This window comes from Diadema antillarum, unplaced genomic scaffold, assembly GCF_040938485.1.
Source record: "Diadema antillarum isolate AM-2024a unplaced genomic scaffold, OU_Dant_1.0 scf00000042, whole genome shotgun sequence".
Taxonomy (NCBI): Eukaryota; Metazoa; Echinodermata; class Echinoidea; order Diadematoida; family Diadematidae; genus Diadema; species Diadema antillarum.
Genome location: NW_027270931.1, coordinates 1,493,035 through 1,511,226, shown reverse-complemented (window position 1 = coordinate 1,511,226; position 18,192 = coordinate 1,493,035). Strand labels below are relative to the sequence as shown.

Below are 18,192 nucleotides of genomic sequence, written 5' to 3'. Positions count from 1 at the left end.
TGAACTCTTTGAACGTACGGTGTACCTGACATCACAAAGAAAAGTGAACCAAATCAAAAAGTCATACGGTGTACTTTCGTTCACTTTGATTACATGATTTGCATCTGCCTTCGCATGTAGACCCTACTGCTTAAATTCAGAAAGCGAAGAAAAGCATGGTATTTTGTATGTCGCCAAGAATTTGCTTATTTGAAGTATTGACAAATATAAAGTTTGACCTTTGAAAGCGTACAGAATTAACTTTGAGTAAACGTTTTTCATCTTGCAGATTGTTCATTTGAAAAGTAAACGTCCAAAGCATGATTTCATGACTGCAACCCAAAAGACATTTAGCGTTGTGTATTTGCGTTATATGTCATAAACATACATGGACTTTAACCTTCAGATGATATCTCACATTCGTAACGTACACTTGACTAAAGATTAAACTAAGTTTCCTGAGGCTAATAGCTCATTACGCCCAAAATATTACAGGCAGAGACAACAGTCGAAGCACACTCACGACTGCACATCACGCTGTTGGATTCCAGACTACTGAGCACAGGTGAGAATACATGAGTATGTTACTCTTGTTTTTATTTTTCGTGGTGTGCATTCATTATTCTATGAAATTTTCATTGTCAGCCAGTGTACGTGTAAAAAAAAAATCAGGAGACATAACATGAAGTGACAAACATTGAATCGCTTGCCTTCTACATGCCTGGATTGATTGGACAATACAGTGTCATTAGAAATTAATATTGACTAGAAATAGGCATTCTAATTGAATCCAATAAGATGTTGTCAGAGAGGGAGAGGATGTGATTATCTCATTAGCAAAATAAAACTATGAGCAAGAGCAGAGTGTATTTCTTTTTTATTACCTCCGCCAAGGGAGGAGGTTATGTTTTCGTTACCGTTGGTTTGTGTGTGTGTTCGTTAGTTTGTCTGTGTGCAAAATAACTCAAAAAATAATTAACGGATTGGGATGAAACTTAAATATGCAGGAAAGGTTAAGAATGACACAAGTAACAAACGATTAACTTTTGGTAGTGATCCGAGGATTTTTGGGGAATTTATGAAGGATTTGTGATATTTTGGCAGGTATAGGGTCAACGAACTTGGGAGTTCAGGCTGCGCGTATTTGAGGTTTGCCTGCGCGCACTAAAGTGCGTGCTCTAGTTTCTGCTGCTGGGGCGAGGCGCGCCGTGCAGCTGAGGGTTTATGACGTAACAAAGGCTTCTATATTGGGAAAGCAGGCAACTTTCAGCACACAATACATGTACTATAAGTACGTATGGGTGGAAATCACTGATATCTCTATGGAAGAACAATATCAGTGGTGAAAATGATTTGCATGCTTGGCGGAGGTCTGCGCTCTCAAAGTGCTTCTCTAGTTTTAAATGTTATAAAGCCACTTTTGCTATTTTGGTTCTTTCCCAGGCTCAAGAGCGGGGGGGGGGGGGTACAATGTGCCCCTATATATTACTTTGCTATTATTTGATGTATTATCGTCATAATTATATTTGGCACATGGGTAGAGCAACTCAAACTCTACATGACTGTACATTCGAACTTTCTCAAGGTCACCCATGGAGGGCGCTATTTATAAAAAACAAACAAATACGTAGGAAATATGCTAAAAACATGATTTTTTGTTCTGTATGACCTCTTTATCCCAAGTAGGCCTATATATTTCTTATTGTAGACCAATCATTTAGCTCTTTCAGAAAATATACATGAAATGGCTATTTTACACACTATTATATTGTTGATTGAAATTCGAGCACAAAAAAGACGTTAAATCTGACTGACATGTTTGTCAGTTGGCGGTTGCCATGGCAATCAGCAATCTCTAATATAACTAAATTATGCATATAAAATTCAAAATAGTCGCAGTAAGATTTTAGGAAAAGTCACCAAATTTGGTTGAATTGGATTAAGTGCGAAGGAGTGGCAAATGAAATTCTAGTGGGGGGGGGGGGGCACAATGGCCCCCTCGGGCTTTATAGGGTTAATGTGTGCGTGTGTGGTGGAGGGGGGGGGGGGTGAATTCTGCGGATGGGGGTTCAAGGATCAATCATGGTTCCCCCCCCCCCCCTAATCTTCAGATCGACCCCTCGGAAAGTCATGGGTATATTGTTGATTTCATTTGACCGTTTTCCGAATATCTTTTTTTTTCCGTTTCTTTTTCTTATTAAAGGGACAAAAGTGTGGGGCTGCAGCCCCCAATATCCGCGGCCCCTATCAAGACTTCCTAGATAAGTAGAAGTCTTAGAAAAAGACAGAAAACGACGGTGAGGAGAAGAAGAAAAAGACAAACGGAAATAAAAACAGATAAAAGACAAACTCATCCTATAGCTTTGCAGTCAAACATTTGGATGTAAATGACAAATTGAGACTCATTCCTTCATTCGTGTATATATATATATATATATACATATATATATATATATATATATATATATATTTTTTTTTTTTTTTTTTTTTTTTTTTTACAGTCCGTGTATCTTCCCGAGTCCCACTGAGTAATGTTGCGGTATTCATACCTTCCCCTCTATAGTAAGAGGCAAAACACTTTGTCCCGCGGATAGGACATAAAATGGAGGTGCCGTGTATGAGAGAGTCACAACTCATACATGCAAAAGATTCCGCTTCATTATTTTATTCATTGCAAAGAGCAGGGTTCCTAATCCGGGTAAGCTACGAGCAAGCTCCTTGATACGGGCTATCCAGCAGCCATCTTCTCAGATGAAATGAAACTACCCTAAAAAGAAAACAGTTATACTGACTTCTTAACTCCAAACAAAACAAGTTCCTGATAACACTTAGATACAGAGTTAATTTTGTTTTCATTTGTTCTTTTTCATGCAAAAGAACAGGGTTACTGTGACTTCATACGGCATGGCTCCTCAAGTAGTACTCGTGACTGGATGTTCGTCAGGTGTCGGGCTCTCTACGGCTCGACGTCTCGCACAAGACCCCGATCAACGCTACCTTGTCATCGCTACCGTCATTGCCATGGCAGAAAAGGCCGAGTTAGTAGCCGCCGTTGGGGACGCTATTGATAAGACAATCTTCATCAAGGAGATGGACATCACTAAGGATGAAGACATCACTCGAGTAGTTGCTGACGTCATGAAAACACATGGAGGCATCGATATTCTCCGTAAGCACTTTCTGGGCCCACCAGTTTCTGTCACTGCACGATCAGATTAATCTCGAAACGGTCAATCTACAGGTGACTTCGGTTTGTAGTTTACAGGTTAAAGATGTGTAGTAATTGTCGCTAGAAAAACAAAATAATAACAATGTTATACCTGAATTACTGCTTCGCCATTGCATTCCTGGTTTCACTAATAAAATATAGCGAAGAGTATAAATGTTCGCCAGATTTCACCATATTGAAAGTGTTTGATTTCTTCTTTCCTCTTCATAGCCATCGGATTTTGACGATATTGTTTATCATTCAGTTTGATACCATCCGCCTAGCTTTTGTTCCTATATAGAGGCTTAACAGCAATTTTTTCAGCCATCGTCAGGTTTGTTTGCAACGTCAAATCCTTTAAAAAAGGTGAATTTACTATAATGTGTTGTCAAGAGTTTTCTTTGTTTGCTTTGGGTTGATTCAAAGAAAGGGAAATGAAATCAACTCGCTTCGGACGCACAAAGACAATAATTATTGACATCATCTGAAATGCGACCGCAATATATTGGCCAGTGTCATTTGTTGACTAGTGGAAATTCAGAAGTTTTTGGTGTGATGACCTACTCGTGATGTTTGGAATGTTCACATTCATTCCTCATTCGTCAGTCAACGTAGCGGGCGTTCCTGGCATAGGGCTCCCAGAACGTGTGTCTCGTGCCACGATGGACAAAATCTTCAACGTAAACACTATCGGCACGATCCGACTCACCCTGGCAATACTACCTCACATGAAGCAGAAAAAGACGGGAAAAATTATCAGTGTCTCGAGTACAGCCGGAATGCAAGGTACGGAAACACAGTTTCCTGCAAGAATTATTGTCAAAGTTCTGTCGTCTTTTGACAAATTTATGAACATCTAATTCAATGATGGATTACTATCTCAATCGTGGATATCCTTCTCATATTTTTGTTACTCCCCACTTTGTCTCCTTCATCTCGTTTGAAATGCATTCTCTATCCAACAAAGAAACTGACGTCAATACCAGATACCAAATGTCGCCAAATTGTATGTTGGTGACAGTAGGGCTTGACCAAATTCTTATCATAAACCGAGTCCTCAAAATCTTGCCCTCAGACGAAGCTGAACGAACACAAAGAATGAATAAACAAGATGGCGAATTACTGGCGAAGGGAAAAGTGAATTCAGTTCTGCATGATGATTATGATAATAATGATGATGATAATCATTATCATAACGATAGTGATAATTATTTTATTTTCTCCCCAAATACCGGCCTGTTTTTCATATCACGCTATGTATACAGTTAAAGTCGCTATTCGCTTAAATTTCCAAACTGCGCAATATATTCGACGTTCAAAGTGTGCTGTCAAGATTTTATAGGCGTAATATGGAAGTTACTATCCTTACAAGACAACGCCCAGAGTAAACTGTTCATCTTTCAAGTCCTTCAAAAGAATAGTACTGGAACATTTTCAGTAAACAGATATTCACTGGTAACGCAGTGCCTTCTAGTAAAGCTGCTATACACGCGACACCACGGATCATTTCTGTCAGCTGAAATCACGTCGTGACGCATAATCGTAATTTCACAACGTTCCTTTTTTTAGTATAATTGCTGAAAAAATAAAAACGTTTGAATGGTAATGATTTGCAAACCTACTTCTGGAATTACTCTAATTGTCCATATTCATCACCTGTACCAAAGTACCATAGAACCAAATAACCCTTACCAAGTAACCTATAGTTTCATCCTATTGCATCACATTTTAGTGCCTCATTTTCAAATTCAAATTCAAATTCAAATTATGTATATATAATGAATATAATCATAATGTGTACTCACGTGTGCAGTGTACATGAAATTACAGGTTTACCATACGCCGAGTTCTACACCGCTTCAAAGTTTGCCTTGGAAGGATTCTTTGAATCGCTGCTCTGCACTGTCAGGTCATTCAACATCAGGTATATTATGTGTTCAGTGTAGTGTAAATTTGTCTTAAACTAACGTTTTTTTAAACAAGGAAATTGGAAGCAACCTTACTATGTGAATTTAATGAATGAAGAAATGTTACAAATATACATATTTATTTATTTCTTGTTGTACTTTTTTTTATAGCTTTGATAAATCGATGTGCTGTCATCAAGAAGATTACTACAATTCGTGATGTCACAGCAGGGCAACGATATAAAGGAAATATAGAGAGAATTCGGATGTGTCTAAAGTCTGTTTTTCATGATAAGGGCTTATTCCTTCCACTATTTACTAACATAAAATAATGTCGTATTATATGCCTTGGCGTCTGAAAGATGCGGAGCGCTCTTTCATCATGCAAATAAAAACCCCCGACAAAAACGAATGAAAATGTAGTGTATTCCAAATAGTTGTTATCAACTTATCAAACGATGGCGGCACATGAATTGATAGGAAGTGGAAGCTATTGAACCGACTATCCGAGTTTCCTCAAATTCACTATCCGTGTGCATAATATTGCTGCATTGAATAAAAATGCACAAGTTTATCATGTTTATTTCAACTTTAAGAGGAGATAATTCATTAGTTCACCCGAGCCAAAGGCTCAACTGAGCTATTCCGATTATACCGCCCGTAATTTTCTTGTTTTCTTGTTATATTATCAACCCCTCGAAAACGCGAGGTCAAATTTACCTTAAAACCCTAAAATCAAGGACTCTTTATAAGTCTTCTTTTCTTAAAACCTACAGAGATAGAGCTAGTTTAGAACTATCAGTAAGTACATTTGGCAATTGTACTTTCAAATTTTATTCACGGCGGATTTGGGTGTGCACTCTTGCAGGGGACAAACTGGGTCCAATTTTCCACATTTTCATCATCTTCTGGAAAAGGCATGGACATTAAATTTGCAGCTAGCATCCCAATGGTAATAGGATTTCAGTTCAAACGGGCATCATGCCCACTTTGAGGCCACCAGGGGGCGTAGAACCCTAAACCAATAAATCTTTGAAAACTTCTTCTATAAAATCGGAAATAATAGAGCTAGAATGTAAGTGCAGTTTTAGGTTTGTGTGCATGTTATAGATCCATTTTGTTTAGGCCTGGGAGAGGGGAAAATTGTGGGGGCTGATTTTCAAATTTTCGTCTTACTTTTGAAAACGCATTTCCCCCCCAAACCCGACAAGTATCCAAATATTACCGGTATAGGTTTTCACATTTGACATTTCAAACTTAAAAAACAAATGCATGATATAACACATATTTTCAACAAACCTAGCTGGTATCATTGAGTGATAAAAAAGTTTTACAAAAGATCTAAGATTAATTCAAATGTTCTCGTAGATTTATAATTCATTAAGAAATCAAAACCTCCATCTTATCTTCATATCTTTTCATATGTGTATCATAATTATGCAAAAATCGTCTATATTTTCTGAAGACACGACATTGTATTTACCTAAAAGCTTTCATTACCAGTAACGTTAGCCTACTCTTTCTAGAGGGAGGTGTCACGAAAACCCATACAGTGTATATTATCTATGTCATCCAGAAAATACTTCAGATATTTTCATTAAGTTATCATGTGCTGAACGATACTGACTGACTGACTGATGATTTTGGGAATCATCTTGAAAACAAAGACCACAAAGTCACTGTTACTAGAAGATGTCCATCTGACAAGTCTCTCGTGTCCCGGCCATCTTTAAGTAGAAGCAAAAGTCTTGTTAGTGGTGTGTGTGTGTGTGTGTGTGTGTGTGTGTGTGGATTGTGGCAGTATGTATACTTTCAAAATTCACGCACTTCTGATTCCGCCTTAGGATATGCATGATCGAACCAACCAAGGTGGAGACAGCAATGTTTCAGTCTGTTCTGTCTGAAACCGACGGCCTGAGCAAAAACGATACCGTCCATGAAATCGATCGACGTCAGATGAGATGTTTTTGCGACCATGTGGCTGCGTCCCCCTCCATGTCAGTGGACGACGTGGTCAACGTCTTGACGAAATGCGTCGAGGTCGACGACCCGGTTTTCAGACACCTGGTCGTTCCTCCTGAGCTCAAGGAGGCGATGGGAGAAGCCGTTGCCGACCTGACGGGGGAAAAGTCGATCGCCTCAATGCGGAAGATGATTGGGGCTATGTAGATATTTAGATCTATTGTTAATTACGCTCGTGAGCTTTATATCATAGCACCTAAACATTGCTACTAGAAATATAGATATAACATATTAAAGTCCAATCATCATTGGGTGTATATACGCGCATATAGTTTGTCCATGCATGATTGATATGATTGAGTGGCTTATTCTAGCACCTGTAAGTTCTCTCATCATATCTCATGTAGAGTACAGTTCGACCTCTATTATCCGGCCTCCTTATATCCGGAAATCTCTATTATCCGGACGCGTTCACGCAGGACCTTTTTTTCATCCAAAAATTGAGAAAAGCAGTGACTTTAACACCTTTTCATGGAACTATTTCACTAATTTCATAAGATTTGCATGATAGGTTTCTCAATATCTAATGAGGTAAAACGTGTATGATTTTCACATAAAGATATACTTTATTTTTGTGAAGAAGGGACCTCAATTTTGTACAGGCTAGCATAGATTACACCACCGTTGGGGGGAACGCTACCTGCCTAGCTGCCAGCTAGTGCACTGGGACGGCATCTTGGACGGCAGCTATGTACACTAACATTGTGTCTCCCATATCCGGCCAATTCGCTTATCCGGATGAGCGCCGGTCCCAACATGGCCAGATAATCGAGGTCGAATCGTATGTTATATTGTCGCTCTAAACTTCGAATGTCACACATTTATGCGATATGTAAAAAAGAGCAACTTAAAATATTATTGTAATAATGGTAGGATCTATATCAGCGCAGTTGTTTCACAAACAGAAATTGCAAATTGTTGTTTTCAAATTCAAACATCCACACTAAAAAACATGAAATGGTAAATTAACATTTCAAATGTTGTCACTCCTCCAACCATTTGCAAAATGTTAAATTCAATACTAAAAGTGGTTGATTTACCATTTCATTAATTTAGATAGTCAATCTAATACTTTGAGTGTTACATTTTACATTTTACAAACGGTAGGAGAAGTGACGACATTTAAAATGTTGATTTACCATTTCATTTTGTAGAGTGAAAATTAATTTGTTATATACATGCTAGACAGGGGAAAGAACGGAGATGGGTGAAGTTTCTTTATTCAGATTCGTGCATTGCTGACATATTTACTCTCACTTCAAAAAGCTTGAACTTGCTTTTTTTTCTCTCCTGCTGGATATTGTTACTCTGAAATTCGTCCCCAAATCTATGATATTAGTGCATAAAAGTTGCGGCAAGAGTTGCGACAAGAAACAAACAACTTAACATAGAGTTCTCTCTGAAAAAGTTGCACTAGTTTTTTGTTTTTATTTTACGAAAACATCTCAGAGCACAGCGCCCTTTTGTGTCAAAAACCATGACACCGATCACCGTGCTTGTGAATCTTTGTATCTTTATTTTCAATAAGATGCTTTGAAAAATTTCAACAAACAATGGTCCCAAATTATAACTGTTGAAGAAAAAATGGTAAAAGATTGTAATAAGATTTACCATAAGTCTTAGAGGAAGCAATCTTTTTAGCTTATTAAGAACACTCACGGCATTCGCTCTTTTACCTTAGATGTCATGAACCTTGTCTTTCCAAGTGTGATGTTCATCAACAGTGACATAAAAAAATATGCATTTTTGACATTGATTAATTTTCTTAATCATAGCCAGTTATAATTGTCGAAGTCTGAATATCATATGTCTACTTTTTTCTGTTGTTCGTAGAGACAGTAACACAAAAACAACTGCATTCTGTAAATCTAAGTCATCTCCTTGGCTCCATAATGGAGGTATTTCGGCCCTTACATCCAGCTCATGCACTGTCCAGCCTTATCTTGACCCCTTGTACCAGTACAAGTCTGGACCGGTCATATATTGGAGCATCATCCGCCATCGGACCATGGACCCTTTATGTTTAAACTAAGGTCCATCGGACGATTCTCTTGTTCTCAGAGATCTTGCATGAAAAAAAAAAGTGCCAGTGTCTCTTGGTCTGCATGATATGTAGGCCTACATCTCAAATCGTCAGCTACGAAGATAAAAGTTAAAACATCTTTATAGCCAAAACAATGGATATATCCACCCCCCCCCCTGTTTGTGCCTTGTTCTGTTTTTTGATTGATTTTCCGTATAAAAACAAAAACGGCTGGATGGCCCATATTCAGCGATGTGTATTGGCATCGCTGGTCTTCCTTGGGGTCCAGAACATGGAAGTTATACAAATACAATGTGAAATTATGAAATACATACTCTTGTAAAAATGTAGATATTTGAAATACATAAGTTGAGAGAAAGAAAAGCAACAACAACATCGAATAGCGAATAGCAAAAGAAAAGGATACAAAGGAAAGAGAGTGGAAAAATAATAAATCATAACTTTCAATAACCTGTACTAATTCAAATAATTCTGTAATAACTCTTTTTCATTAACAAAAAGAAACAAAATATCAAATCAACGGGGCAGTGACCTTAAACATACATGTACTTATTTTATATTTAAATATATGAACACTGGGGGAAATTTTGATATCCATGGGAAGATCATTATATTCCTTAGCATATTCATATTCAAATGATTTCTTCAATTATTCAGTTCTAGGTTTGGGAAGTCTTACTTTTTGTCCAAAACGGGAGGGGTAGTAATGAGTTACAATTTCAAATTCATCTTTTAAATAAGAAGGGGTTAAATTATTCATTACCTTATACATAAAGGTAAGGGAGTGATGATACCTTTTTTGGTCAAGGAGTTGCCAGTTAAAAGCGTTATGCATTTCGAGAACAGAAACATGAGAATCGGGTTGTAATCTTCGATAATTCGGCCGGCCCTATTCTGTACATTTTGTAACTTATCTAGGTGTTTCTTAAACGATGACCCATAAATAATGTCTCCATAATCAAAATGAGGAAGAATCAATGACTTATAAATTAATTTCAGAATCGATTCATTTACAGAGTGTCTTAGTCTACCGAGAAAACCTACCATCTTTCTAATACTCATCAACATAGTTTCAATATGATATTTCCAATTTAAATTTTCGTCACACCACAGACCTAAGTATTTAAAAAATACGTACCTGATTCAGAGGGGTGTTGTGTAACGAGACTCGTAAAACATTTTGTTTGGACATCGTGTGGTTGCTTCCAATTAACATGCATACAGTTTTCTGACAGATCCAGTTATACACATTTTCTAAGTCCATATTAAGAGCACGTTTAATGTTGGATACTGAAGAATAAGAAAAAATATAGAACGGTATCATCGGCATATAGTTGCACTTTACATACTAGTCTTTGACATATTGTACCAAATCGTTGATATAGATTATGAAGAGCAGTGGTTCTAGAGATTAGATTAGATTCGGAGGAAAGTTTGGAGTTGACCACTGTTTGGCAGACTCTGTCCGTCAAATAACTTCTCATCCAAGCTCCGGGGGTACCATCAATGCCTATTTCATTGGTGTATCACAGTTCACTGTGTCGAAAGCTTTTCTGAGGTCGACAAAAACGTCTCCAGTATATTCATTTCTATCAATTGCGTGGAGCCAGTCATCCGTGACTTTCATAAAGGTAGTAATAGTTGAGTGTTGTGGTCTAAAACCAGATTGCACAGACGTCAGAATATTGTTTTTGTGCAAGTAAGCTAATAGCTGTCTTCGAACAACTCGTTCGAAAATTTTTGAAAGACATGACAAAATTGGAATAGATCTATAAGTATCTATAGTATTTGTGGAGATGAGGATTGGGCTTTTAACTTTGCAACGTTTTGCAAAATACCAAGAAATCACATAATACAAAAATTATGAAATAGTGTAGGGTATACGAAGAGGAATTTAAAGTTTATTTGATGAAAATCAGTTTTGGATTGGCTGTGACATCAAAAAACTAAGTAAAATAAGGCGATTATAATAAAAGGTGGATCTCACTTTTGTAAGAATTGCATTGGGTATCTTAGCCATTTCAAAATCAATTTTCATCAAATTTGACGTCTTCTTGAAATTACTTGCTCTTCCATAGGCCCTATTTCATATAATTTTCTCATTATCTCACCCAAAAATGTAGAAACCTGAAGTTAGATCTCAACCAAAACTATAAGATCCCTTCAGGGTAGTGCAATTTCTGCTTAGATGGGAAGGTTAATTAGTCCCATTAGAGAATACCGCTATATACGCGGCCTATATAAAAAGCTGTCATTTGCTCATTGGTCTTGTCCATAGTGCCGGAAAAGTTCATCTGTTCTTCCCTTCATCTATAGGCCTAATGATGCCTGATGGATGTATACAGCTAAATGAATGCTTGAATTGGAGTGCCAGTAAGTTTACTTCAGTAAATCTATGCAAAAACCTACGCGGTACTGGTACACCCGAAAAGTCAATGTGGACGGATACTAAATTGTAAGACCTCCATACAAATGTGACTATTTCGTTGTGCCCAGTACAGTATTTCTCACTTCAGCCATCTTCATTTGAATCAAGGGGCATACCAAAAACCCATTGTTGCATGCACCCGCTGCTCAGAGATATGACGCAATGCTGTAATGCTGCTTGAAGAGATTTATGCGGCGGGAAGTGGGAGGATTTGCTTAGATGGAAGTTAACAGTCGTTGAATTGATATTGAAGCAACGAATAATCTGTAAAGAGCTGAACAGCTTTTCCCAAGGCACGTATTCTGTAATGACCCATTGTTGCACCCTATATTCAGGGATTAGTATGCTCGAGCAGATTCAATACGGCAGGCCTTTGGGACACGGATAGTCACATACGTACTTTGTCTCGATTGCTGGAAAGTACCCAAAAATGGCCACTTCAGTAACAACTAACTTGCGCCACTTTTATGTTTGAAGCAAAATTAACCCTTGATCACTCACAATAACCTTCCTCTTCTGAGCATTCGTATCATAATAATTCTCATACCGACCGGCTGCCTCTAATCTTTAGGCCTCCTGGATTTCCTAAGATTCTGGAAAGTATACGCACTCCTTCATTCCAGGGACCACTATTCACGTTTATCAACAACTCCTCTAAAATACGCACGTGTTATTATCAAAACCTTAAATATTCCGCCCGTAGCAAATCGAAAGGAGATATTCCTGACTAAAATCGGACCCTCACGAATTTCCAACCAGAAGAGCGGGTAAGTATCTGTCTCATTGTCGTGGTTCCCCTGCACACTATAAGCAGCTACCTCGGAGTATATTTCTATGTCACCAAACCATGGCACCTTCCAACCATCACACAGAATGACATCAATACCTAACCTGCAGTCTTCATGGTCTTGTTATATCCTCCTCTAGCGTTTACTCTGTAAGAAGCTGTAAGAAGTGTTCTGGCCACTGACACTCTTGTGATTGTCATCAGAGGTATAATTCAAGTCTCCATATTATGTACCTGGTTGCTTAATCGAGCTACGGTATACACGGACATAATTATTGTATCGAGCTGACCACGTCAGAGGTGTTGTTAAAGCTACATGAGTAAATGGCTATTATTTGAAAAGGGGCACAATTCACTGGTATTCCACCCAAGGTCGTCTCGTGTACCCTCCCATTGCTGACCAGTCGTACGATCGCGAAAATCTGACAACCATCTCTGACAATCCCATAGTTATGAATATTCGTAAAAACAACAACGATGACAACAACACAATAAACCAGTTCGGGATTCCACATTCTTTTTTCTGAAGTTTGGGATCATAGAACAAATGGGGAATTGCTCATTACAAATATGTTTGCTTGTTTGTTTGTTTGTTTGTTTCGTAGTTTTTACTAGTCTTTTTTTTATAGAATAGTTGGATAAGGTATGTCTCAGAGGCCCCCTTTCAATTATTGAAAACATAAAAACCTCATAAAAAACAAAGACCTTATGACAAAAATAAGAACCTTAAAAACCTTATAAAAGGTCCTCACTTTCAACTCTGAGTCTAATCTGGTAATCCCCTCATTCTGTTTGTTACTGCGCTTTTGATTATATCCCGTTCTAGACCTCGCACGCACGGTGCTCGGCGCCATGTCGCGACGCGTCGCTCTGTTCTGGATACGTAGACAGATTACGTTTTTGCGAAATACTAACACTAGGCCTGTAGCAACTAACGCTTGAAAAATATACTTTGTGTGCCTCGCATAAATGGTAATGAACCTTGGTAAGTGGACTGTTGGAAGACACAAATGTATAATTCAAACATAAAGTCGTTGAGAGGCAAACAACAGAGACGTTCAGGTATTCAATTTGTTGCCTATATTTTTACATGGGCCGGAAGGGAAGGGTGTTCAACAAAATCCAGCTTTCATTAATGGTCGCTCAGCTCAAAACCCAAAGAAATTAGCAGTATGATTATCAGTAATGAACCAGAACATGACATTTTGACCAACTCAACTTTGTAAAGTTTGTTTTACCTGGGAGAGTAACCTTTTCCTCTACACTGTCAAAGTTTGGTGCCTTAAAACAAGACCAAAAGGGAGATATCAGCGGTTTTTATGGACCATGGTTTTTTTTTTTTTTTGAGAGGCACTGCTTTCACCGGGAAATAAAGCATCTTTTCATTGCTACTGCTGCACAGTGCGCCTGAGTAACCTTTATCTTTTTTTAAAGTATAGTATGATGAGGTATATCTCAGAGGCCCCTTTTCATTTCTTAAAAAGGTCCCCACTTTGAACTTTGAGTTTAATCTGATAATCCCTTCATTCTGTTTGTTACAAAGTTTAAAAACTTGCTTTTTGTTCCATCCATCGCACAGAAAACAGCACAGTGAGATTAGATCTTGTTAAACGCTAAAACCTCTTTGCCCAGCTAGTAAACACCATTCCAGATTCTGTGCATTTCTTGGTGTAACTAGACAGGCTAGGAAAGTCAAATTGTATAGCATTGTGCATCATGGTAATGCTTAGATTTTACTCTTTCAGAATTTGTACACACAAAAAAAGAACAAATCTCTGTCTGGCGACTTTAAGTAGCTTTGTGATGCAGGTCACAAAGTGACATCGATCAAATGACATTGAAAATACTTGAAGGTTCACGTTACTTATATTCTGTGCGTATTAAATTGTTCTTTTATTAAACAAATAGAAGATATCTGTAACAAACCATATGTCCAAAGGCCATTATCCGACTCATGGAAACTGCTGTAACAGTCTCTTCCACCTGTCCAAGCTTGTACCTGTATACTTTAAGATACACCATGAAATAGACGTACGTATATTATATCAACATACATTGTAATAATGAGCAGTCTTGTTTATATATTTTCATGTAAAAATGTTTGATTTCGTCAGACTGATTTTTTTCATACAAGTGGAGAAATAAGACAAACTGAATCTGAAACTAACGGAATGAAATTTCCCGTAATAATGAAACATATATTATAAAACAAAAGTCAATCCCGCCAAGAATCATGTCCAAACGTGAGAAACAGAGCTATATATTGGTGAAAGTGTTAGAAACGGCTCCCCCTAGAAAGCTGATTTCATCCTATTTTTGTACTTGATTCCGACAAATAAAACTGATATGATATAACCTTCAAGGGTAGTTCTTTCTAACTAAAATTGTCATACTAGTGCACGGGCATGCTTAGTCGAGTAATTTAGATTTTTGTTTCATCAAAACTTTGCACGATTTTTATTTGCGCATCCCCATGTATATCATTATGCATCAATCATCTTTTATAATTCATCCTATTTTTGCACTTGATTCCGACAAATAAAACTGATATGATATAACCTTCAAGGGCAGTTCTTTCTAACTTATACAAATGTCATACTAGTGCACGGGCATGCTTTGTCGAGTAATTTAGACTTTTGTTTCATCAAAACTTTGCGCGATTTTTTATTTGCGCATACCCATGTCTATACCATTATGCACCAATCATCTTTTATAAGAACGTATGGGGAAGAGTAATCACTGTAACACTCATTTTGGTGTCCAAAATCATCAAGCTAGTCACTCAGACACGCCACAAGTTGGGCTGCATTCAGTCAATTTCGACCAAACATTCAGGGCTAAAAGGAAGACGGAGAAGGAGGTCCTCACCCAGTGAGTCCCGGTGGTAGACTGTTTCCTTTAAAGGAGACCTCCGGATGATTTTCAGATTTCTACATTTGAACAACTATAGATTAGTTATACTGAGGACAGAGTTTCAGAATTTGTGATAATTGGGATGAAGATTAAGAATACTTTCAAAATTTAGAACAAATTGTAATGAACAAGGATGATGACATGGCAGAGTCACCATAAGAATGCATGAGTTGGTATTCAAGGAGGCAGAACAAAAGAAGGCATGCATTGATTATACACAGGTGAACTCGCAAGCAAGCGGTATTGTAATGGAATTACACTGCTACATTTCTGAAATATGTGAACCTCCTATGTCATCATTCTTGTTCAGTGTAATTTGTTTAAGGTTTTTCAAAGTATTGCTTCTCTGCTCAATAACCACAATAAATTCCACAAATCTATACATGGAGTTGTCGATTTATGTACTACATGATGTGAAATTATGAAAATCGCCTGGCATGCCCCTTTAATATTCAGAACCCACTGGCATGACTGGGTTCTTTCTATTTACATATTCAAACCATAGATCACACTAACCAATCAAAATGCTATAAAGAAGAGTGTGTTCTAAGGTCAAGGAAAGAACCATATTATGGAAAGTAAAGATGAGGTGATCATGAGCTCAACTTAAATATGAATGGGAACAGAACGAAAGACTCAGGAAGTGTGGAGGTCAGTGGAAAATACAAAATGTACTGGAAAGTACCGGCACAAGGAAGAGGAAAAGAATTGGGATGCACTGGAAGCTAAGTGTGAGAAGAAATACAACGGTAAGGGGCGTGTAACTATGGAATATTACCTCTGTGGAAAGCTAAAGGGAAGTTGAATTTGATACAAATATATCTTGGGATCAATTTCACGCTCTTACACCACTGTAAAAAAATAAACCCTTCCTTAGGGAGTGGATGGTAATTACACAATGACACATAAATCGTAATTGTCTTCCTATCTGTAAGACAGATGTAGTATAGCACATAAATATACAGTACCACATTAATATTTTTGTGGCGGCATGGAACATATGGGTTCAAAGGGAATAAGGCTCGTAACTCTTAAAGCCTCCTTGGTATCGTCAAGTAACCCTGCCTTCACTACGCACACATAAGTCATGAATTGTATCTCGTGTCTCTCTTTTCGAGCACTGACAATTCTTGTTTCCTTTCACCAATCTGCCGCTTGCATAATACTCGTACATACTTTTTAATCATGCAAAATTGGGAAAAGATGGTAGACAGTGAGTAGGCCTACTGTACCGTGGATGGCTTGAGAACAGACAAAAAGGTATAATAGTCAGGCCCAAGGATGGTGACAATACACACCCACACCCACACACACACACACACACACACACACACATGCACACACACACACACTATAATGTGCGGTGTGCTTACCCCCCCCCCCCCCCCCCCCCATTTGGCCTGGGGTATATAAAAGAGTAATGCTTGTGTGTAAAGAAAAGAGTTATGTCAAGAAAGTAACCCACTTCACTATATAGTTAAGGGATACGCGACTCTGGTCTTTTCATCCCTTGAGTTTATACGGCCACAAATCTCTGCTCTGTCCTGCACTGTATTTCACCAGTCTCCCAGATGTCACTTATGTGCTCTCTGAAGTTCTGCAAAGACGACAAGTGCTACGGCAATTAATAAAGACAAACTGACGGTATGTATCATTGTTGTTGTTTTTTTTTTATTTCCGAGTTACGGAAGTTACACTGCCAAAAGTCTGGTGTTAGATATGAAACACCGAGCTGGTGTTAAATTTCCGGTGCTGACTTGTGGTGTTAAATTAACAACTCCGACTGTCACTTCAAAATATAAAACTATTTTTTGAATTTTAACTAGTTACTGTTCTTCTTTTTGATTTTGAACGTCAACAAGACGATCTTGAGAGAACTTTCCGATAAAGTACTTTAATTTTTTTGGGGAAAAATGCGAACACATTGACACCACAGTAACATCAGTTGATGTGGTCTCCTATTGACACTGGGTGGATGTTATACCATTGACATTAACAATACCAATATCAAGTCAACACCATGCGTTGTCATTGTTGAATTACATATAATACCAGTGCAGTATTAGAAATATCACCAGCTACCGTGTCTAATTAATACCACAAAGTGTCAGGTGAACACTTTTCAACACCGTCACAACGTACTTTCTACACCTGTCGGTGTGGTCCTCTATTGACACTTGATCGGTGTTAGATTTATTTAACACCCATGGTCTTCTAAATATCTTTAACATCGATGTTTTTGCAGTGTACCGTTTCTTTGGTTGTTAGTCATGAATATTGCAGATTATGAAACTTTTCTGGAATGTGAACATCCTGTGAATCAATTTCATTTAGTTATATGAGGTAATCTGTACAAGACATATAAAAGCAAAAAGTGATATGAATTGGAAGGATATTGCTTTTGCGACCAGGCAGATTAAGATCATGAGTTAATTTCAAAGCTGTTAAAAGAAGTCATCTTAGAGGACAACACGGTAGAGGTAAAACAGAGAGAAAAATCATTGAACGGATACAGAAACAGAGATACAAAAGACCAAAAAAAAAAAATGCATCTTATCATAGACCCTACTATATATTACTACATATGCTTCAACTGATATTTATCTTTCTGTCAGCCACGACCATGCGCGGCTTAAGACTTTGACAGACAGAAATACAAGAAAGGAGAAAAAAAAAGTCCGAAAATGAGAACAGCGCATGGTTAAGTTAGTGGAGTGTGCTGGATTTCCGAAACCTAGCACACGCATGATTTGAATAAAGGGATAAAGTATAAGGCGCAGACATAAGCAGGGCTGTTGCAGAATCTAAAGTTGTTTACATATGAAAAGTAAGTATAAATGTAAATGCCGATACCTTGTCATCGGATGATAAGAAATCGTCAAATGCGATGCTTATGAATTGCGA

The 18,192-nt window shown here is 37.8% G+C and overlaps 2 protein-coding genes across 2 annotated transcripts; both read left to right on the top strand.

Moving 5' to 3' along the window:
• Window positions 1-2,860: 2,860 nt before the first annotated feature.
• On the top strand, window positions 2,861-4,862 carry LOC139712881 (retinol dehydrogenase 8-like). The gene is made up of 3 exons (XM_071624664.1): window positions 2,861-3,148; window positions 3,794-3,973; window positions 4,855-4,862. The coding sequence occupies exons 1-3, from the start codon at window positions 2,884-2,886 to the stop codon at window positions 4,860-4,862; spliced, it is 453 nt and encodes a 150-aa protein (XP_071480765.1). The 5' UTR covers window positions 2,861-2,883.
• Window positions 4,863-4,980: 118 nt separating this feature from the next.
• Window positions 4,981-8,353, top strand: LOC139712870 (estradiol 17-beta-dehydrogenase 1-like). The gene is made up of 2 exons (XM_071624653.1): window positions 4,981-5,111; window positions 6,939-8,353. The coding sequence occupies exons 1-2, from the start codon at window positions 4,981-4,983 to the stop codon at window positions 7,261-7,263; spliced, it is 456 nt and encodes a 151-aa protein (XP_071480754.1). The 3' UTR covers window positions 7,264-8,353.
• The last annotated feature ends 9,839 nt before the right edge of the window (window positions 8,354-18,192 follow it).

Bases quoted from the DNA above. Each gene is read 5' to 3' on its own strand.
- LOC139712881 (XM_071624664.1), top strand. From the start codon at position 2,884: ATGGCTCCTCAAGTAGTACTCGTGACTGGATGTTCGTCAGGTGTCGGG. The intron at 3,149-3,793 runs GTAAGCACTTTC...CTCATTCGTCAG, and splicing joins TGGAGGCATCGATATTCTCC to TCAACGTAGCGGGCGTTCCT.
- LOC139712870 (XM_071624653.1), top strand. From the start codon at position 4,981: ATGTGTACTCACGTGTGCAGTGTACATGAAATTACAGGTTTACCATAC. The intron at 5,112-6,938 runs GTATATTATGTG...ATTCCGCCTTAG, and splicing joins GTCAGGTCATTCAACATCAG to GATATGCATGATCGAACCAA.